This window comes from Erigeron canadensis, chromosome 9, assembly GCF_010389155.1.
Source record: "Erigeron canadensis isolate Cc75 chromosome 9, C_canadensis_v1, whole genome shotgun sequence".
NCBI lineage: Eukaryota > Viridiplantae > Streptophyta > Magnoliopsida > Asterales > Asteraceae > Erigeron > Erigeron canadensis.
Window position 1 is genome coordinate 26,579,230 of NC_057769.1, and position 23,166 is coordinate 26,602,395.

Genomic DNA, 23,166 nt, shown 5'->3' on the forward strand with positions numbered 1-23,166 from the left:
TACAAAATTATCCATTTTAACGTATTATTTAAAAAAAAAGAAATCTCTAATATGACTATTATGCCCTTTGTATGTGAAACTAATTTGCCAATCGATTAAAATACGAACTACAGTGTATATATGCAATCATCCCTATAGTTATAGATTGTATATTTTTATATTATATTTAATGATTGGAGTCATGGAAGTTCGTGGGAGTCCATGTGAGTTCCCATGCCGACCTCCATATCTAAGTCTCCTTCCCACGTGTTCTCAATAAACCAATCTTCATTTTTACACTAATGTCGTGTATGTATATATACACACATATGATATATACTTTGTATATGCATCCATTCTACAAAGCATACACAACATTGTATATATACACACAAGTTTTCGAAGGTGAAGGTAATTTGTTAAAAGTGAGTTAGTTGAAAGCTCGGCCCTTCATCTCTCGATGGACAAGTACGAGGTGGTAAAGGATCTTGGTTCGGGAAATTTTGGGGTTGCTAGGCTCATGAGACATAAAGAGACCAAAGATCTTGTTGCCATGAAATACATTGAGCGTGGTGCTAAGGTAAGTTATATATGTGCATGTATCGAATATGATCATATATATACGTATATGCAACTTATTGTTTATATGTTATGTTTTAAATTTTTTTTGATGTTTTGCGTATTTAAAACTGATAAAAAAAAAATAATGAATGCAGATTGATGAAAATGTGGCAAGAGAAATTATCAACCATAGATCGCTTCGTCATCCTAACATTATTCGATTCAAGGAGGTATGTGTTTATATTTTGTTCGTGTTAATTTGTTAATATATACAATTAAGTGGTCATGATTTTCCAAATGTCGAGTTTTGAATAGAATTAATATATAGTTTGTTTTTGGCTAACCATGAATTGGTATAATATGTATGTGTGCATATCGATATATATATAGGTTGTATTGACACCGACACATCTAGCAATAGTGATGGAGTATGCTGCTGGTGGAGAGTTGTTTGATCGTATATGCACCGCTGGCCGATTTAGTGAGGATGAGGTAATAATTAGTTATGAACTATATTAATTCTTAGCTATAATGTAAAGGTTGGAAGGCCTTTTCTACCATTTAGGTAGTAATGGAAGCAGACTCTCTACTTAAGTAGAGTTAAGGTCTGCCTACATCTTAACCTCCCCCATACACCGTCGAGGTATTGGGGTTCAAAACCCGCAGAAGGCGGCACTGAGCAAAGTTTCTTTCTTTATTAATTCTTAGCTAGCCCTGTTGACATTTTCATTTTTCATATAAATTGGTGAAAGAACATGTAGATCGATTATTAATAAGGACATGCGGTGTGTGTACCTTATTGAGTAAATATTAATTAATCAACTTTGTTCAATAACTTTTCAGGCGAGGTACTTCTTCCAACAATTGATCTCCGGGGTCTCTTTCTGCCACTCAATGGTAACTAACATTCAATACTTTTTATTTATATTTTCTAAGAGTTAAATGTGGGCGTGAAAATGTATAGAATCATGATTTTAAGAACTTAAATATTCAGGATAATTTCATGTAAAGTTTGATACAAATAATATTTATTTAACTAAAATTTAAAAGGTATTTGTGATTACGTTTAATATTTATTTAACTTAAATAGTTTTGAAAACGCAAAATACTTTTTAAAAACACAACATCAAACACACGGGTAATATATACACATATACATAAAAAATTTTTTTTTTTAAAAAATGATTTATAAAAGAAAAAAAAAATCACTATTTTAACACATAAGTTCATTTTCTTATCTCGAGAGTCCTTCTAGTACCCGATCTAATTAACATCTTTTTAGATGTATTTTTATAAATTGTGATAATCAAAGGATGTTTCAAGTCATGTATACTTTTTTTCTTTTTATCATCAATAGTACTTGATCCCATTTGTTCGTTTTCATAAATCATCATATATATCCAAAGTATGTGAGTCCATGTAATTACTAAGATTTAGAGTTATACTATCGATAATAACATCTTATGCATAAACTAAAGCATATGTTTTTCCCAACTTTATTTGTTGTCCTTTTGTTGAATGGATAGTTTGGTTCATTAAAGGTTCAACTTTGTGCATGCAGCAAATATGTCATCGAGATTTGAAGTTGGAAAATACACTTTTAGACGGGAGTCGAGCCCCTCGACTCAAGATATGCGACTTCGGTTATTCAAAGGTTATAATTTAGTTTTCATGCATATGATTTATCACGAGTTTTTCGTCTTCTACTTTAGTGTTTTCAAATTAATCGTTGTCTAAAGTGTGTAATAATTTTGTCAAGAGAACACATTATTGAGATTTCATACTCGATATAAAGTCTTATTGGTAAAAAAAGAATAAGAACGATTATTGGTAATAGAACAATTGTTGCAAAAATGAGATTAATAATGTTTGGTCCTTAAGTAGAATCATTTGGTTGAGTAATTCATAAAAAAATGAAATGTCTCTTTACAGTCGTCCCTTTTACATTCGAGACCCAAATCAACTGTTGGAACTCCGGCTTACATCGCCCCAGAGGTCCTGTCTCGTCGAGAATATGACGGCAAGGTACAAACTGTACTGTAAAATATTTTCAAGTGAAAGTTTGCATAGCGCATTTTACACATTAAGCTATGTATGCTCTACATTATCATAATTTTCAAAATTTATGCAAAGTTATCATTTGTTCATAATTTCGCGATACAATTTGTAGTTGGCGGATGTATGGTCATGTGGAGTGACACTATATGTTATGCTTGTGGGAGCATACCCTTTTGAAGATCCATCTGACCCCAAAAACTTCAGGAAAACCATCACTGTAAGTCTCATTAACCTTTTGGCAAAAAAAAAAAACTTCTTAAAAACTGTAGATTTCGACCCATTCATAATAGAATCGGTTTATTTTGAGCTGTAAATTTCTGCTAAGGGCTTTTTCTAAACGTTAACGTTTATTAAGTACTTACAACTCGATACATTGTTATGTAACTTTGTTTTGATGATAGATATAATCACACTTAATTAATTAGTGTTGTTCAAGAGGTCAAACACAGAACAATGAGCTCAGACTCAACATGGTTAGACCCATATCCATTTTGACATATTATCTGACCCGTTTATAATTTTCTTTTGTATTGCAGCGTATAATGTCCATTCAATATAAGATCCCGGATTACGTCCATATATCTCAGGAATGCAAACAACTTCTTTCACGGATATTCGTTGCAAATCCTGCAAGAGTACGAAACACTTTTCTAAAATTGATTGATTATTCTAACTTAAAACTTTTAAAGCTATAAATTAGTCTTAATGCTTTATGATTAAATATATAGCGGATCACAATCAAGGAAATCAAGAATCATCCATGGTTCTTAAAGAATTTGCCAAGAGAGCTCATGGAATCGACTCAAACCAACTATTATCAACGTGACAACCCGACTTTTTCACTTCAGAGTGTGGAAGACATCATGAAGATTGTGGCGGAGGCAAGAAACCCCCCGCCATCATCAAGATCCAAAGGGTATTTTGGTTGGGGAGCAGAAGAAGACGATGAAAAAGAGGATGAAGTTGACGAAGAAGACGTAGAAGAAGAAGAAGATGAATATGAAAAGAGGGTGAAAGAAGTTCATGCTAGTGGTGAATTCAATGTCGTTTAAGCATATATAATTATATATGATATATTGTATTATGATTTTAAACAACGTTTTTTGGTTTTATATATATATATATTTTTATAGTAAAATTGTTTAAAATAATATTCACGATGTAGCTTCTATGGTATTAAGTTACATTTTCTGGCAAATGTTAACATCCATCTGTTAGCAAAATCCTTTGTATGAAAAATGGGTCGTTAGTGATCAACATGTAGTGCGGTGGCATTTAATCAGCATAGAAGAGTATACATATTGTGAATAGCACAGCTTGACATCACATTAGAATATATGAATCCCAAACACATTATTATACATATATGCACATAGGAAAAGGTTCACGTAAGAACCAATTGAATTGGAAGAACCATGAGAACCTTTAAATTATAAGGTGATGTTCATATGTGAATTGTATATGTGAACAAATTTATTCACATATGAACAGATCAAATTGTACTTAATATACCTATGTTCATATGTGAATAGTTCTCACATGAACCTTACCCTATCCACATAACATCATCTGTAGTGCATGAAATAGTGATTATTCCTTGTCCATATATATTAGTTTTCAACTCCTAGTAAATTAGAAGCACTAAGATACACATGCAAATAAGTAGAATATTAAACAAGCTAGTTCAGTACCCCCATCATATCTGCACCAAGTATGTTTTGTTGCGACTGTTCCAAGCATCCATTGCATTGTTATGACCAACAATTATAACAAAAACTTCAGTTGCATCTTGTGTTTTCTCCATGTGATGAGATTGGGTTTGGTTGCTGAAACGCATACCTCAGGACGCGGCAACCATTGAGGACTTCCTCTGGGAGAATGCTCTAAACGGAACATTCATTTCTGATGCAAATAAGCCAAAATCAATGAGATAATTATTTCTTATATCCAATTACAGGAAGTAGGTTCTTGGCATAAAAATGCGGATACAAAGTAGTATATATGACATGATATAAATTATATGTAGTATAAATGACATATACCTTTATATCTGGTGTCAAATCCAATGATGAGACAAATATTGGTATGTTGTATAAACCGCTCCCTATGTAGGAAGTAGTCTCCCGTTGTTAATTGAAAAGCAGAGAGATCCCCGCCAATGATATGATTCCATGACTTGTAATAACCTAAGGTATCTATTTCTTCTTCCATGTTTCCATCATTATATACAAGACCAATCCCACATTCCTTTGTCACTTGTCCTCCATGATAATCTGTTATATTGACAGTAATGTGGTCACCAGCTTCCATATCATCCATCCCAAACATCCAATGGGTTAGCACTGTTATATACTTTCCACCTACACTGACATTGTCAATATAATGCTTGTATATCCAGGTGCGGTTCTTTGTTTTATTAGTAATTTTGATCGGTGGTATCGAAAAGAACTCATCATATGAATACCGAAACATCTCATCTGAAAATCCAGACTTCTGCACATAGCAGAAATTCAATCCTCTAAGCTTGTCAGGAGATGATGGGATGGTAACTGAAATCGATGACCCCTCGCTTGTATCGCTAATCCAATTCGGCATCTTTTCCCCTCCATAAATTGTGCTGAATACTCCAAATTCATAATACATCTGTTCCAAATTACAAGAAGCTTAATAACAAGCATAAATAACAAATAATCTTATATAAAATATATCCAGACAATTAGAGGCAACCTGGCTTTTAAATCCCTCAATTCCTCTAACTGAATCATAAGTTTCCAAATGCCTCCTTTTAACAAACGCCAAATTACTCCAGCCTAAACTATGTAATAACTTCCCCTCAACATCTGACATAGGTTGGATTTTGACGATGCCATCAATTTCAAACAAAGAAGGTGCTAATAAAAACGGATCCACTGATAACTTTAGCGGGGACATTTCATGCTTAAATTTGATTTTCCTTAGAAAACTATAACGATTGTGTTGGCAATCGTAGGTATCAAGGATCAATTGACTTAGCGTTTGTGGAGGACCCTCGATTGATCTGAGCATATTACAGTTCTTCATGCTAAGTTTCTCCAGCATATGAAGGTGTCTCACACAATCTGGCAGTGAAACGATTGGATTGCCATCTAGAATTAAAACTTTTAACATAGATAGGGAGCTGAAGTCTGTGGTAAAGGAATCGTTGGAGAGATTATTATTTGCAAGTGACAAGCTTACTAATGAAGTCAGAAAAGATTTCCCAAGGGAATTTAAATTACTCTGCAAAGTCTCCACAATGGCAGAGGAAGAGATTTCTGAGTTTATATAGCCGTTGCTGGCAACGCGCACATCTAATGAATCCACATCCCTCTTTGCAACTGGAAACTCACAAAGACCGCAACCATCAAGAAATAATGTTTGTAGCTTCTTTAACTTTCCTATGGATCTTAGAAAGTTTTCAAGCTTGGTGCAGTAACTTAGATCCACGAGAATAAGTTCACCACAGTGTTTAATTGATTCACAGATCATAATCAAACCTATGCAATTTGTAAGCATTAATCTCTCCAGTGAAGGGAGTTTACAAAAGCCACCGACAAAACGAAGCTGTTTGCAGAAACTTAGATTAAGAACTTTTAATGATCCAAGCGACTGTTGGAATAAAGATAAACCAATAATTAGTGAATCGCATTAACCCAATTACCATGTATGACAAAACTAAAAATGAGCTAGATGCTTCAGTATTTACCGTTTGCGTCTTCTCAAATCGTTGAGAGTCATTACAAGACATGTCAAAAGATTTGAATTTGCTATAAGACATGTCAAGAGCAACAAGATTCTCCATTGGTATATTTGAAGGTATATGTTCCAGAGGAAACTGATACATACACAACCATCTTAAAGTATGAGGAAAATTCGCATATGACCCACGGAGTAGCACATAATTGAGTTGTAGGAGCATTAGATTGTTCATTTTACTCAGTACTTTGGATTCCAACTCCAGTGATCCAAGTAACTTCTCTTTCTCAAGCATTCTTGAGTCAAGGACAATGCCTTTAAGATTTCCTGCACCCTAATACAAGATGAAAAGAAAAAAAAATTATGCAAGGGTACACAGATAATAAAAAATATACTGGCAATTACATGGCCTCTTACCTTATTTCTGTTCAACACTTGGAATGACTCCTCATGACACCATAATCGGCTACGCTCCCATGGTCTAATTGATTCTTGCCGTACCACATTTCTCCCCATCTCTTGAAGCAATTCATGCATCATTAACTCATTGTTTGGTCCGACTGTGAGAAGGCATCTGTCAATGAGATTTGCGATCTCAAGTTTTGTGTGAATTTCACATGCCTTTAATATTGTTTCAGTAGAATCTCTATCCTTTCCCACGAAAAAACAAGCAATATACTTAAACAACTCCTTGGCATTTTTTGATGGCAAAGAGTCGAAGCTAAAACGCAATACCTTTTCTGTGTCAGAGTCAGATTCTTCTTTTAGGTTCTCTAGGCAATCCCCCCATTCAAATTCATCTCGATCAAATAGAGACCTACCCAAAACTTTAAGAGCCAATGGAAGTCCATCACAGAGCTTCACGAGTTTTTTAGACACCTGTTTATAAGATTCTGTAGGATCAATGTACCCAAATGCATGATAACTAAAAAGCTGTAGTGACGAGGTCTCATTCAAGTCTTTAAGCAGGACCTTTGTATGCTTGGGTTGAACTTGCAAGTTGAATAGTGCACACCTCTCTATCAATGATGCGTCCTTGGTGGTTATAATAACTTTGCTTCCTGGATGAAAACCTTTGTTTCCAAGTAAAGCATCTAGCTGGTCCGGATTATCAATATCATCAAGAACTAGTAACACCTTTCTACAGGCCACTGCATTCTCAATTGCAGCGGTGCATACAGAAATGTGATCAACATGAATCCAATATGTTTTTGAAATATCAGCACAAAGTTGCTTTTGTAAATCAAGTAGTTTATTAGATTGTCCCTGACATTTCCTATTAATGTCATCAATAAAGCTGCTGCTCTGGAAAAGATGACAATGCAACCCATAGATATATTCCGCCAAGGATGTCTTCCCAATCCCCCTGATACCTGTAATAGTAAGAATATCAGCCGTATGAGTGGATCCATCATTCAACCATGAACTTATGAAGCGAACAGGATAGTCTACCCCGATGAGGTCCGGTAAAGTATTCCTTAACGGTAAACTATGATTGACGTCCTCGACAATTTTTTCAATAATCTGAGTCTCTAACCTGCAAGTTGATTTCAATCAGGAATCCAATTAGAAAGTACTGAAAACTAAAGAAACCGAATCCTATTTTATCTACTTAACGATCCAAATCATTTAAAAGTTTGATCTTATGTCAGAAATGTATATATATCACCGATGCGTTTGCAAATTTAGTAGACAACCATCAAACTTCGAAATACCCCAGTAAACCAAGATTGATCCCACGGACAGGATCTGAAATATCGCCTGCTATCAAATAAATAATTCCACAGTTGAACTCGTGGTCCATTATGAAATGTTGTACTGATGCCAAGAACAAAAACTATTTTAATTACTTGAGAAAGAAAGCATTTGCTATAACTGAAGTACTAAAATTGCAAATGCAATTCTAACCAAAATGTAGCATCATTATTTTTTTGAATAAAAGGATTATAGGATGCATGTCACCATGAAAAAGAACGTAGGAACTATGGCCCACCAAAAATTTTCTACGAGATAAAATTCTATTTCTTTTGTTCGCACGTATCTGGTCTAAAGGTCACCTAAAAGTGATATATTGTCATCGTTTACTACTTAGCCGTAAAAAAGGGGGTGGCTTGGTGTTAGTTTACACATATGCTGAAAGGAGTAGGTAAATTTAATTAATTGGTTGATAATACTTTTCTGTGTCAACGAAAGCATTATTAATTAGTTTGCTTAGTTCAACAATCAGATATTCAGTTTCAGCGAAAATGTGAAATAACACAATCTTCTCGCCTAATAATATCATACAGGATGTAATAACTTGAAGATATGAGTGTAATTAATGCAAATGGTTAATCTTTATAAAATGATGATATTACATAACTGATTATTAGATTGAGCTTGACGCATCTTTCCCAATTGATATGTATCAAAAACTAACCCGTCATGTGTCTCTATGATATTGAAAATGAAAAAAACGTAGTTTTATAATGTATTGCAGGGAAACAAATTATTTCTTGAAAAATATAGGCAAGGAAGTGGAGGGGTTACCAGTCCTTTGAATACCATTCCATATAAGAAACTTCTGAAAGAGCAATGCTCCATATCTTTATCTTTTGAGCCAGTTGACTTTTTACCTCTGAATTTGTCTCTGCCTCCATCTTCTTTTTAAGTTCTGCCATTGGATCCCCAGAGCTCTCATGTTGCTTCATGAAGTGGGTGGGCTCGACATGATAGAAGATGGGGATAACAATACGCTTCGAGTTCCTACGTTGCTCAAGAATTGAAACCAGTTCTTCAAGGCATTTTGTGGAAGAAGCGTAGGTTTTGGACAATACAACAACATATGCCCTGGATGCTTCAATTGCTTTCTCCAATTCTGATTTTGAATATAGCTTGGCTTCAATCTCTTTATCATGATAAAACGTTTCGATGTTAGCTTCTTTGAAGGCTCTGAGGAGGTGTGCAGTGAAACCAAGCCAAGTGTCAGTAGCTCTGAAGCTTATAAATACATCATATGTATTATCATTTGGCGATGAAAAAGATGAAGTTGCTTCTAGAGCATCTCTCGGTATGTTCTCGTCAACAACAGAGAAATATGCATGTGCGGTTATGTCAGAGCTGTCAGCATTAAGCATCTCCAGTGAATCTACATCCCTTGTCTCATCAAGTTTACAGCCGTCCAGCAGTAAGCTTTTGAGGTTTTTTAAGTTTTCAATAGTTTTTGGAAGCTTTGTATACTCTTTGCAGTTACTGAGATCGATAAGAACAAGCTTGTCCGATTGCTCGATTGATTCACACACTTCAATCAAACTCTCGCAGTTTGTAAGATATAAACTCTCAAGTGCAGGGAGTTCACAAAAGCCACCGACACTATGAAGCTGAGCACAGTAACTCAAATTGAGGACCTTCAAAGATCCAAGCAACTTTTGACCGTTTGAGCAAGTCAACTGTAGAAATAGGTATAATAATTAGTAAGTTAAGATTAATCAACATCAAGGAACATAAAAATTTGAACTAGACCATTCTAACTTCTTACCTTTTGTCTCTTCGCAGGTCGTTGCAGGTTACGACTAGACATATCAAAAGATTCGATACTACTATAAGACATGTCAAGAACAGCTAAATTCTGCATTGGTAAGTCTGAAGGTACGGATTTTAAAGGGAAACCATGCATACACAACCATCTTAATTTCCGAGGAAATTTATTATAAGATCCATTCAGTTGAACATAGTTGAGTTGTAAAAGCTTTAAATTGTCCATCTTACTCAATGCATCTGTTTCCAATCCAGTTGACCCCTCTTTGTCAATCATTCTCATGTCAAGAGCAAGACCTTCAATACTTTTTGTACCCTAAGAAAATTGGACAGCAAAATATTATCTACATGTCGATAACCAATGCGAATTTAGATACTTAGAACATACCTTATTTTGTTCAATCACTTGATATGACTCTTCATGACACCATAAGCGACTACGCTTCCATGGCCTATCAGGTGATTCTTGGCACACCAAATACCTTCCCATCTCTTGAATCAGTGAATGCATAGCCAGCTCGGTAGTTGATCCAATACGAAGAAGGCATCTGTCTACCAGATTAGTGATTCCAATACTTGTGTTTATATTACATGCCTTTAATATTGTTTCAACAATATCTCTATGCATTCCAACAAAAAAACAAACAATATGCTTGAACAATTCCTTATCATTGCTATTAGACAAACTGTAAAAGCTCCCTATCAAGGCATTATATATACGGTAATCAAGTTCTGTCTTTAAGTTTTCGACGCATTCTTCCCAATAAAATGTTTCTCGATTATATAGAGACCTGCCAAGAGCTTCAAGAGCCAACGGATGTCCATCACAGTATTTCACAAGCTTTTCTATAAACTCTTCATAACCTTGTTTGGGATGTTTGCATTTGAATGCATGAAGACATAATAGCTCCACTGCTGCAGGTTCATATAAGCCTTCAGTTAAGAGCTTCGTATGCTTGGGTTTAACTTTTGATTTGAATAGTGCACACCTCTCTGTCAACGATGCGTCCGTTGTTGTTATTAAGACTTTGCTACCTGGATGAAATCCTTTGTTTCCAAGTAACGCATCCAATTGGTCGAGACTACCAATATCATCAAGAACTAAAAACACCTTCACACTGGCCAATGCTTTCTCAATCTTAGAGGTGTATGCAGAGGTATCATGAACTAGTGGCTTCTTCATTATTGATATGTCACCATAAAGTTGCTGTTGGACATCAAGCAATCCATTGAATTTTTCAGTACATCTTAAATTGATGCCTTCAATAAAGCTGCTCTTTTCAAATGTAGGAGAGTGCAGGTGGAAGACATATTTGGCCAAACATGTCTTTCCAATCCCACCCATGCCTAAAACTGTGAGAATATCAGCAGTATGACTGGAGGAACCATCCGTCAACCAAGCCTTGATTCCTTCAATTTGATGGTCCCTACCGATAAGGAGTGGCAACGTATCACTTAAGGGCACACCTAATATCTGACGGATATCAGTAACAATTTCTTCAATAAAATATGTCTCTTTCCTGAAAAAGGATTTTCAATAAAAATCCAAACTAAGCAAGGGCATTGGCTTTAGGCTAGTATACATAATTAAAAAAAAAAAAAGAAAAAGAAAAAAAGAGGGGTAGAGAGATTTGATTACCTGCCCTTGACGTCTTTCCCTTTTAAGTCGGCAACATCTGTGAGTGCCTTAATCCACCCATCCATCTTTTGGCCCCATCTCAGTCTTTTCTCTGCATTTGTTTCGGCCTCCATCTTCTGCCGATGCTCTGCCATGGCATCTCCAAAGCTGTTTTGTTGCTTCCTTACATTGGTGGGCTCAACGTGATAGAAAATGGGGATCACAATCTGGTCAGCTGTCAAACGCTGGTGAAGGATTAGTGCCAGCTCATCAAGACACCAAGTGGAAGTGGCGTAATTCTTGGACAGCACTATCACAGAAGCCCTTGATGATCTGATGGCATCCTCCAATTCGGGTTTCAGGTCTTCGCCGGTTTCGATCTCTTCATCATCCAGAAAGGTATTTATACCGGAATCAATAAGGGCGTTGTAGAGGTGATCCGTGAAGTTATTACCAGTATCGGAACCTTTGGAACTTAGAAACACATCATATCGTAGATCAGAAGTCGAAGAAGATCCTTGTGAAGTTTCAGTGTGAATAGCCATTATGAATTATTAAAGAAAACACATAGTTAAATAATGCATCATAAATTTTAATGACCAGTTAAAAGAACAGAACAAAAATGGTAACGTGCCCTAATCAAATCGGGAAAAAGTTTGGGACCAGAGAGGAAAGCATATATGAAAACATGGTAAAAAAAAATTTGACCGTCAAATTATAAAAGATCAAGGTACAGGCGATAAAAGTGAGAAAAGAAGGTAAAAATTTGGTGTTACATGTCGTGCATTGCTTTTCTCAACGCCCCATAATTCCACCTTGTTAGGGTGTTACATTTTGTTTAAGATTATTGATTCTCGGTCCAAGAATCGGGTTGTTCAGTACTTTGTTTCCCTTGCTAATTCGATTATAATGTTTTTTCGATATGGGGTTTCTCTTCTTAAGATGACTACTTTTGTTGAGTTACATTTTTTGCTCATCTTTAGACATATGATTTGTTTTTGAGCTTAAATTACTTAATTGCGGTCTATTTTTAGGGGTGGTTATTTACGTTTATTAATAGGGGTTACGAATAGTAAAATCCATTTTTGTTTATATAATATTCAAGTTTCCATGAGGATGTTACATATTATAGATTAGTCTACAGTGGACAGTTTCTTTAAGTATTATTATAGAGAGCAAAGAGACAAGACTAATTTTCAACAATGTGGAGGATATGCTTATAGATTAAAGAAATTAAAATGTAATAATATAGTGTTTTTTTTTAAATTTTTTTGAAAAATTGACTTTTATTCAATAAAGAACACCCACCAAATCAGTGGGTAGGTCACGGAAACATATACATATTTACACCTTATCGAAACTACACCATTTATCCCATGTAATCACATCCTTTTTCTTTTTAATTATATACCACAAAAAACTAATAGCTTTGATGTCCTGTACGATCTTCTCGGTGCTTGTCTTGCCATTGTTGAACACATTTTCGTTCCAGTCTTTCATAAAATCTAACAGGCCACGAACACAATTCCTTTGAAAACCATCCTTTTCTCCTTGCAAAATTCAGCCACATTATGTAGCTTAAAAAGGTCTTTAACCTCAAACATGAACAAAGGTGGAAATTTGCACCACACCCCCACCTCATGCCAAACTTCCAACACCACCCAGCAGAGGAGATTAAGTGTTCCACAGTCTCTTCTTCATGATTACACAACGAGCCCATGTTGCAGCTCCTTGTCTTAAAAGCCAAGTGTGTGGGGAGTCGATCCAAACCAACTCTCCACATGAATATATTACATTTTTTTCGCTACCCATTTGGACCATTTAAACACAAAAATGTTGTTGTTATTCTGTTCACTTCTAATGACACCTTTAATCGCCTTCACACTGAATTCAAAATCCTTTTACCCATTCCAGACCCATCTATCTTTTTGATCCATATGAAAGACGTCTCCAAGGGCTTTCCTCAGCTTCTATAACTCTTCATTAGCCTCGTTCCTTTCCAAAACACACCCATCATCCCGAAAAACCTCAAACCATCTTGTATTTTGATTATATTTATCAGCAACCAAACACTTTTTGTTATCATCCTTACTAAAGAATTGGATAAACATTTTGTATTTTGATTATATTTACCATCACCTACTTCCCCTTTCAACAGATTCTCTGAAACAATTCCCGATGCCTTAGTCTTACTAAGTGTCTTCACAATGGAGCTCTACACTCGCTCATTAATATATTATTCTCAAAAGTAAACACTATTTAAAACAAACTAAAGGTTGAATTTAGCACTCACCTTGGGATGGATAAGGTAATATATTATTTTATTCGGAAAACAATAATATGTTTGTATTAATAATGCTTAGCAATAAAATTTAAATTTTTACTCATAGGCTTAAATTCAATGAATGTATTGCATATTTTTTTTAAAAAATGTTTGTTTATTAATCATGTACTTATATATTATTTAAAGTCTCATAGTATTCGTGATAAACGAGTGTTTTTACAATTCATTTATACAGTTAGATATTCATAAAAAGATAGTGATTCAAAATATAATTTTAAAAGGTTCAATTATCATTTCAAAACTAAACAATTTCTATGTAAATAACGTATGATAATAGTAATAACAAATGTTACGTAAGTCGTTAGGACCTTCTAGGTCGGTCGATTTGGGAGTTGGAAGTACTCGGGTCTATGCGAGGAGTACTCGAGGGTCAAAGCGGCCATGGCAGGGAATAGTCGGAGTAGGGATGTGCAATTGACCCGAAAACCCGTAACCCATTTTTGACCCTCCCAAAACCGACCCGCCCGAGAGGGTAACAGATCGGGCCACGGTTCCCGTTTTGGTGTACTTTTTGGTTTCGGGTCGGGCAGGGTCTGCCGGTTTTTGACGCGTGAATGAACAAAAGTCCCTTATACACGACAACTGAACCGAAACCCGCCCGAACTCAGAACGAACCGACCCACCCGATAGGGTAATGGGCCGGGTCATGGTTCCCGTTTTGGTACATTTGCGGGTCACAGATTTGTACATGTCCGATAGGGTTGGGCCGATTTTTTACTCGCACACATCCCTAACTCGGAGTAATCGGCCTACCCGGCTCGATTCGACGTCCTACCTTGTAGCGAGTACCTAGAGAGTGTTCGGCTCGACTCAGGTAGCTTTCCAACAGTAATAATAATAATAATAATAATAATAATAATAATAATAATAATAATAATAATAATAATAATAATAATAATAATAATAATAATAATAATAGTCGTTCCAAATAATAACAAAAATACTAATTTCTTGTAACTTTTATGAAAATTTAATAAAAGTGTTATTTTTATAATAATAATAATTATAATTTATATTTGTGTGAAATTTTCATAAACAACAAAAACATATTTGTAAATGTGAATTCAGTATAGTAGTTGTGAGAGTGATAGTAAATTTAGTATAGTATTTGTAAGAGTGATAGTAAATATAGTATAGTAATAGTATAGTATAGTAACTAGATTTTAGATCCGTGTCCGACACTAAACACGGGATTTACGATATTCAACATTAGATCTTCATACATTCAATTCATAAAAGCTTATAATTTTGAAAATATACGGTGATGTGTCATATTTTATACCTATCTCCCACAATGCGTTTAGTTGATTTAGCATAGTTTTCGAGTCGTTTTAGTATATATTTGATACGTTCATGGTATTTGTTAGTGTTTCAGGTTACTAACAGGTACTTTAACGTAATTCTGGAAGAAACGACATTTTTGAGGTTCACAAAGGAGGATTCGGTTAAATAGAGTTACAAGACATAAGACGGCAAGGCGAGGCTAAAATGTTCACATAAAATGACGTATTTTGGACTCGACTAGATGAGGAGTGGCTGCAACAAATAATATGGACTTATAAATATGTACAAAAGGTGGTGGTGGCCTCGTTGCTTGTTCAGCCGAGAGAGTATACTACTAGTGAAGCAGCAGCCCAGAAGAAGAAAAAAAATGAAAGCCAAAGTGGGCTTTGGCCCCTCTTGTCTTGCGTCCGGCCCAAAAGAAGGAAAAAGAGGCAGTGGCCTTTTGTTTTTGTACGCAGCAAACAACATCAACAACTTGAGTATATATATTTTTGCAAGCTGCTCAATATAAAGATACTAGGTTACAATTAATAGGAGGTGTTGGTTCGGTGGGATTTGGAGAATTAGACGGTGGTGTAGGAAGTCAGCCGCAAAAAGACGAAAACACTTTGTTTTTGGTTTTTCGTTCGAGACAACAACCGCATAAAAAGTGAAATACATCATTCAGCGTTCATCAATCTCGTTCGACTTTTCAAACTCACTATTATTATTATTATTATTATTATTATTATTATTATTATTATTATTATTAGTTACTTATTGTTAAGACTTTATTGTTATACAATTATTATTATGGATTTTATTTATATGATAGTTGTTAATTTTATTTGTCTTCCCATGAGTAGCTAATCTTTTTATCATCCGTCTTGATGGAGTGATATAATATGTAGGATTGCACAATTTTATAATTCAAAGTTGATTTCAATTATCGTTGTGTCGGGATCTTGATGATTTAATTCCTTATTAATTATTATTTGATATTGGTGGCATATGTGTTCTTCGTTAGTGGTACTAGTTGAATACGTATGTGATTTTCTATTAATTTTTTGTCTATAAACAGTTATCACTAGTTCATGGTATGATAGTGAATGTCATTTAATAAAAGGGGTTATTTTGTCAACGTGTTGTGTAACGGTTGGTGGTACCACGTTATCTTCACATAGGTACAATTGTTAATTTGATAGTCAAACAAACTAGTTGGTTAGGGAAATTTTTTTAAGCGTTGGTGGTACCAGCTTTTACAAATTAAGGAACTGATTAATTAGGTGATTTAAATAATTTTACAAACGTTGGTGGTACCAGTTTGTGTCTTTGTTTTGTCACGATTATCTTTATCAACTTAATTTGAATTTGAGCTTCATTAATGTGCAATCCGAATATGTTGTTGAGCGGGGTCAAGACGGATGACTTTTAAATCTCTTTTGTCATAAAATACAACCAAATTCTCTTTTCGATTAATCCTGCGGGATTACTAACTATTTTCACTAACTATTGCAACGTGGCAACTCGGTCATAAAAACCCCTTTTTAATCTGAATTACTTTATTTGAACAATTGCTTACAAAGTCCTTGTGTTCGACCTCGGATTTACCGGTTTACTATACTGCATACGAACGGGTTCACTGTCTGTAAGTGTGTTGTAGTCAGTTTTCTAGTAGTTCGTGTTTTATAAATTTTATTACTCGATTTAACAAATCAAGTTTTTGACGCCGCTGCCGGGGACTTAGTTTAAGTAGTTGTTTTATTTTGTAATTCGATCCTTTCTTGTATTCATTTATGAGAAAGTTATTTGCTTTCTTAGCATAGCATAATTTAAGATTATTTTCTTTATTTTGTTTATTTAGTTTATCTTGTTTTATACACTTGCTTTTCACGGGGTTTCTTGCTTGTACTTTTACATATAAATTCAGATATGGAGGAATTTTTTAAGGAGTTCATGGAGCCAGGTGATACTTTTTCACCATCTGATTTTGGTGACATGACGATGGATGAGTTTTTAAAGGAATTCATGGAGCCTGGTGTGCCACAGAAAGCGAAGGAACCGGATCTCATCAGTTAATGCTCTCAGTCTGCTTTGCTCCATCTAATATTGAGTAAGATCATCGCACAAGAGGCCAAATTGCTTCCATTGCCTTTGATAGAAGTCAATTCAAAAGAAGATAATCATGTAGACTTCCCTCCAGACATGAAGAAACCAGCAAGTGTGGTTCAACCTTACATACTTCTGACTGAGCATATTAATTCTCCTTTCCATCTTTGGTTAGGTATTTTATTTTTCTGAGGTATATATAACTACTATCACTCCCACTTAAACTTAAGTGTGGGGGGAGACCCCCTACTACCTAGTAAATAAGGGTAGAGTCAAACTAATGACTTGAACAAAAATTAGCCCCGTGTTTTTATTTATTCAATTTTATTTTATTTTAATTTATGTATTATCTTTAATTTTTGTATTGTCTTTAATTTTTGTATTTTATAGTTTTCAATTAAGTTTTTCAGGTGTCGAGGGGTATAACGCAAGCTGGTAAGTCAGAAATGTTTCCCAGGTAAGTTAAAATTTTTGGAAAAAGGCTTGAAAGTCCAAATTCTTAGTGACCAGCCCATCTGGTCCCCCTTTTCTCTTTCTGAGGTCAAAATGAGACGTGACCTTCCTTTGGTCAAGTCGTGAACCCCTGGTGGACCCCTTCAAGACTCTCCATGACCCTTCTGTTTTCTGACCTCTCTATGGTCAATCTGTGAACCCCCTGAGACCCCATGTGCTTGGCTCTGTAGTTCAGATGCGACACGACCCCTCTGGTCATGCCGTGGCCCTTTTGTTCTGAACTGCATTTGGACCCCCTGTGCTTAGTTATGTGATTCTGATACGTCTGGACCAATAATCGTTATGTCGTGACCCATGTGTTTGTTTTTTTTTTAGAATTTCAGAATTTTATTTTAAAAAATCCATAAAAATTGAAAAAAATAAAAATTCCAAAAAAATTTGAAAAATAAAAAAATACAAAAATATTTTGATTTTTAGTTTTTTTTTTTTTTTTTTACTTTTTCGTATTTAGAATTTTTACTATTATTTTAGGTTTTTTTTTTAGTTTTTCTTTTTATGTTGGTATATTTAATATGTTTTCCGAGTGTGTTTAGAGCTTTAAGGATACATGCGGTTGAAATAAAGTTTACTGCTTATTTTTGGAATCAACCGAGCATCATGGAGCAAACATTAAACCCGGGAAGTTTCACTTTCTTTTACTCTTTTTATTTTATTTTTCCTATTTCCCATAATTTTAATTAGTTTCTTGTACATTTGGGACATTGTACAACTCAAGTGTGGGGGGAAATGTAAATAGGAAAAAGCCGGGTTGTTTTGGGTAAATTTGAAACTTTTGCATACTTGTCCTTGTAGTTAATTGCTTTTGTCACTTAATTATAGATATTAATAAGCAATTTGACTACACCCTTGGTACAAAGTTTTATATGTGTGGAATGTGTTTTGACTGATTAGCGTGGCATCCCTTCTGGATTAATAACATTACTAGTATGCTTATAGCACCAAAACACCAAAATTGTGAGATATATTGATTCATTTTAGTATGATAGGTGTACGGTTTTGGATTTATTAGCCTTGTAAATTTGTCCATCTCTTAGGCTTTTGGATTTATCCAGAAGTAAGGGTCTCTTTTAAAGCTCTGAACTATGATGTGCAAGTTTGAGGTTGGTTTTTTCATTTCCGGATTTTTTCATTTGCTATGAGTGTGCCGGTGATAGCGTTGATTCTAGAACTTGTCCTGGTTGATCGTTCCGTGGTTTTCTAGATGATGAAGAGGCAAATTTAAAATTAAACCTTTGTTCTTTGTATTTTCACACCTTGTTTCGTAAACATTTGTTATATGTGCATGTTTTTGTAATGTGCTTAGTAGCTAACTACACTAGTTAGTGAACTACCTGTTTAAAACCTTATGTTGCACTCACTTTTAGTGCAAGAAACAATAGAAAACATGTTGTCACCAGCCTGTTCTTTGTTTAAATCCACCTAGATATACACCTTTCCTAGCCATACCGATAGTCGAAGTCTTGGTGGGTCATTGGTTGCTTATGCTAGTGGATGGTTTGGGTTTTGCCTTATTATGTCGGGTTGGGATATTCTCATCTTATGAGGGTAGTTTGATTTTGTCATGGTTTTTGGATAAAGTCTAGATTGTTCATCTAAGCATGTTATTAAATGATTTGTCACTGTTTCAATATTATTAAGAGAATACCAATTAGTCAGAGTAAAAGTAGCTCACAAAAAAAGAATAAAGAGAATAAAAAACTTGAAAAACAGAAAAAGAAAAAAAATATAAAAATCGAAAAAGGAAGCTTGGACTGTCAGTTGGTATTTCTGATTTTTGGTCAAATCATTTGTGTAAGTTGGTTAATCATTTACACCAACAAAAGGATTGTGTAATGTTATATTCTTTGGTATCATTTTGAGGTTGGCAAGTTTGTTTAAGTCAACATTGGTTAGATTAGGTGGAAGAAGTTGTTTGATTTGTCATACATCACAATGGTGTCGGTTTTTGGATCGTTCTGTTGGGGGTATTTTCGGAAGAGCTTCTTGGGATTTGGACCGTTGGCAACTAATGACATGGGTTTGTTTGTGGACTAGACTATATGTGAAAACTTTGTTAAATGTTGTGTTAGTTTTTTGTTAACACTACTTGTTTACCCAAATTTCCATACCCTTGTTTAAATACTCTGTTTAGCCTCAGATATGTTACAACCCTTTAAAGTCCTCTTCTGATAGACGTTATGGGCGCTAGCGCCTTGGCGATGTAGGAACGAACCTAGCACAAGCCTATGGTTAAAAGATTATGCATCACGACTTGGCATTGAGTGATTATTCAAATATTCAACCCCAAGAGTAAGTTAGTTGGAGTAGGATAGGCGTGATATCACTTATTCATTTCATTTGTGCTTAGTCGTGTTATTAAGGCTTGTGTATCGGTCAAATATTGTCAAACATCCCGGTTTTCATTTAAGATTAAAACTGCCTAACCATTTATTCTCATTTTTTATTATGGTTGAGCTTCTTTTTGATTACTGAAATGTGGTTCCATAATGTGCCAAGGTATTTTATGTTTTTCAGCTTGGATTTGCTTGAGGACAAGCAAAGATTAAGTGTGGGGGGATTTGATGTGTCGTATTTTATACCCATTTCTCACAATGTGTTTAGTTGATTCAACATAGTTTTCGAGTCGTTTTAGTATATATTTAAAACGTTCATGGTATTTGTTAGTGTTTCAAGTTACTAACAGGTACTTTAACGTAATTCTAGAAGAAACGACATTTTTGAGGTTCACAAAAGATGATTCGGTTAAATAGAGTTACAAGACATAAGACGGCAAGGCGAGGCTAAAATGTTCACATAAAATGGCGTATTTTGGACTCGACTAGATGAGGAGTGACTGCAACAAATAATATGGACTTATAAATATGAGTAAAAAAAGTGGTGGTGGTCTCGTTACTTGTTCAGCCGAGAGAGTATACTACTAGTGAAGCAGCAGCCCAGAAGAAGAAAAAAAATGAAAGCCAAAGTGGGCTTTGGCCCCTCTTGTCTTGCGTCCGGCCCAAAAGAAGGAAAAAGAGGCAGTGGCCTTTTGTTTTTGTAGGCAGCAAACAACATCAACAACTTGAGTATATATATTTTTGCAAGCTGCTCAATATAAAAGATACTAGGTTACAATTAATAGGAGGTGTCGGTTCGGTGGGATTTGGAGAATTGTACGGTGTTGTAGGAAGTCAGCCGCAAAAAGACGAAAACACTTTGTTTTTGGTTTTTCGTTCGAGACAACAACAGCATAAAAAGTGAAATACATCATTCAGCGTTCATCAATCTCGTTCGACTTTTCAAACTCACTATTAGTAATTAAAAAGGGGTTTTTATGCGGTTGTAGTACAATAACCACAGGTTCGTCACTGTCATGATTAACTGAGGCATATTGATGAAATTATTTGTCGTAGTCTCCACAAGGCGTATGCTACAATAGTTTCTCTATTGTATAATTATTTGAAAACAATTGTACTCATAATGTGATATTATAATAAAAGGTAATTAAGAATTAAAATATAGACATACTTATGATCTTGTACTTGATATTCAAGTATATGTGCTTGATCATGATGCGACCTATAACATGAATATGTTTATTTTTAATTACTGTCCTATGATAATTAGATAACAATTAGGATTATTTTCATATTCTTTGATAATAACTACTTAATTTTAGTGACAGTTATAAGTTTAAAAAATTAAATATAAATACTTTTTGTATTCAGGGGTAAAAAGTGTAAATTACTGATGGAAAACAAAAAAGTGTAAGTTAATTAGACTTTTTATACAAATTAATATATATACTAGTATAATAATATATTTAGATAATGGTTATTAGAATTTTTAATTTATAGTTAATCTAAATGATGACATAAGCGAAAATTAATTTGATAAAATTGAGCGATTTGATTGGTTAATAAGTCATTAGTTCAAATGTCTTATAATATATATATATATATATATATTAAGATAATAAATGTAGTTGATGTTTTTTTGTTGCTTATTGTAGTGTTTATGAATCCTATTCCAAAAGGATTCGTATATTTGTTGATCGGCGGTGGCGGGATCCGTATAGATATGAAAATAAGCTCGGGCAAACAATTTATCATCTTCGCCACTCCAAGTGATCGGGGGTGCTCTTGTGGTTGAGGTAGCTTTTTTCACCTTCCCACGACCGGGTGGAGGTGGCGCCTCCACCTCATAGCTAGAGGTGTCTCGCACATCGTCATATGGCTCGTCAAGTTGCACTTGGTCATCATCATCTTCATGAAACGTGATCATGGGTTCGGTAGGAGGAAGTTGAAAGCGGCCCGTGTCGACTTGCACGGGGAAATCCGAGGTCAACAATTGAGAGATGTCATCAACGACGTTTTGGTTTTGACTAGAAGAACCACCAAAATTGTATTGTGGTTCGGCGGTTCTAGGAAGTTGAAATGGAAGTTGACTTTTTGGTGCTCGGTATGTTTTTGATGTTTTTTTAGTAGGAATCATTTTCAAGAGTATTTGTGAAAAAGATGAGTAAGAAATATATAGAGAAGATGTAAGTATTTTTAAGAAGTGAGAATGAATGAAATATTGAAAGATATATATCGTAATAAGGATATGGGTAAATTTTGTAAATGTTTTTAAAAAAAAAGGGTCACATTTGACCAAAAAATAAATAAAAGGTCTCCCAACGTTGACATGTCAGCTCCCCAACGTTCACTTGCATCGGTCAAAACTAGCCGATGTAACTTGCCAAACTTGCCGATTAAAATTGCTCATGTATGTGCTATAGCTTTGCCAATAAGCCGATTCTAGCCGATGCTTTTTGCTGATATAACAAGCCTACTATACCCTTGCCCCTAGTAGTATCAAAGTGGGCAAAAAAGCATGAAGCATAAAAATAACAAACAGAGACAAATTTGGGATACTGCGTAGTGAGTACGAAAGCAATTGCATCAGTATGATTTCGGATTTGGTACCCACTAACAATTGATAAAGCAAATAATATCATAAAGAGAAATACGATAAAGAGTAAATCATAACAACAATAGATTTTCAATAACTAACACCACTCTTAAACAAACAACACCACCACTAACAATTGCTAATTGTTTAAGGGTAACCATAGATTTTTCAAGAAGAGAGCACGAAACTAATTGTTAAGGATAAACACATCCCAAAGATTAGCAATCAACATGACGGAGTAATACAATAATTCCCAAATTTTTGTTTTTATAATCTTTAAATAGATAAGTTGAAGGATAATATAAAATAATTATTGAATCCATTACCTTGATATGTTGGAAACATGAAGCTGTTGAATGAATTGGCTAATGAGAAATTGTGGAAACTTGAAGAGTGTGGGAGACGGTGAATATAAAAGGGTATTAGGGTAAAATAAATGGCGCAAAAACAAATATAATAAGTTGAGGGGAGCTATTTCTGGATTACTGTGTTTTGATGTCCCAAAAACCTGAAAAATTGATTTTTAACATTTTTTTATCAAACACTTATTTTTTATGATTTC

General features: G+C 34.7%; 2 protein-coding genes across 2 annotated transcripts; one reads left to right on the top strand and one right to left on the bottom strand.

The window, feature by feature from the left end:
* The first annotated feature begins 433 nt into the window (after window positions 1-433).
* LOC122583989 (serine/threonine-protein kinase SAPK7) lies at window positions 434-3,693 on the top strand. Its single transcript, XM_043756360.1, has 9 exons — window positions 434-559; window positions 696-770; window positions 931-1,032; window positions 1,384-1,437; window positions 2,102-2,194; window positions 2,473-2,565; window positions 2,711-2,815; window positions 3,135-3,233; window positions 3,327-3,693. Exons 1-9 carry the CDS (start codon window positions 440-442, stop codon window positions 3,648-3,650), a joined length of 1,065 nt encoding a protein of 354 aa, XP_043612295.1. The 5' UTR covers window positions 434-439; the 3' UTR covers window positions 3,651-3,693.
* A 477-nt stretch (window positions 3,694-4,170) lies between these two features.
* On the bottom strand, window positions 4,171-11,997 carry LOC122583988 (inactive disease resistance protein RPS4-like). The gene is made up of 9 exons (XM_043756359.1): window positions 11,468-11,997; window positions 10,217-11,348; window positions 9,830-10,144; window positions 8,842-9,740; window positions 6,730-7,849; window positions 6,323-6,646; window positions 5,326-6,225; window positions 4,641-5,241; window positions 4,171-4,500 (listed from the first exon to the last, which is right to left on the bottom strand). Exons 1-9 carry the CDS (start codon window positions 11,989-11,991, stop codon window positions 4,439-4,441), a joined length of 5,877 nt encoding a protein of 1,958 aa, XP_043612294.1. The 5' UTR covers window positions 11,992-11,997; the 3' UTR covers window positions 4,171-4,438.
* Window positions 11,998-23,166: the final 11,169 nt, after the last annotated feature.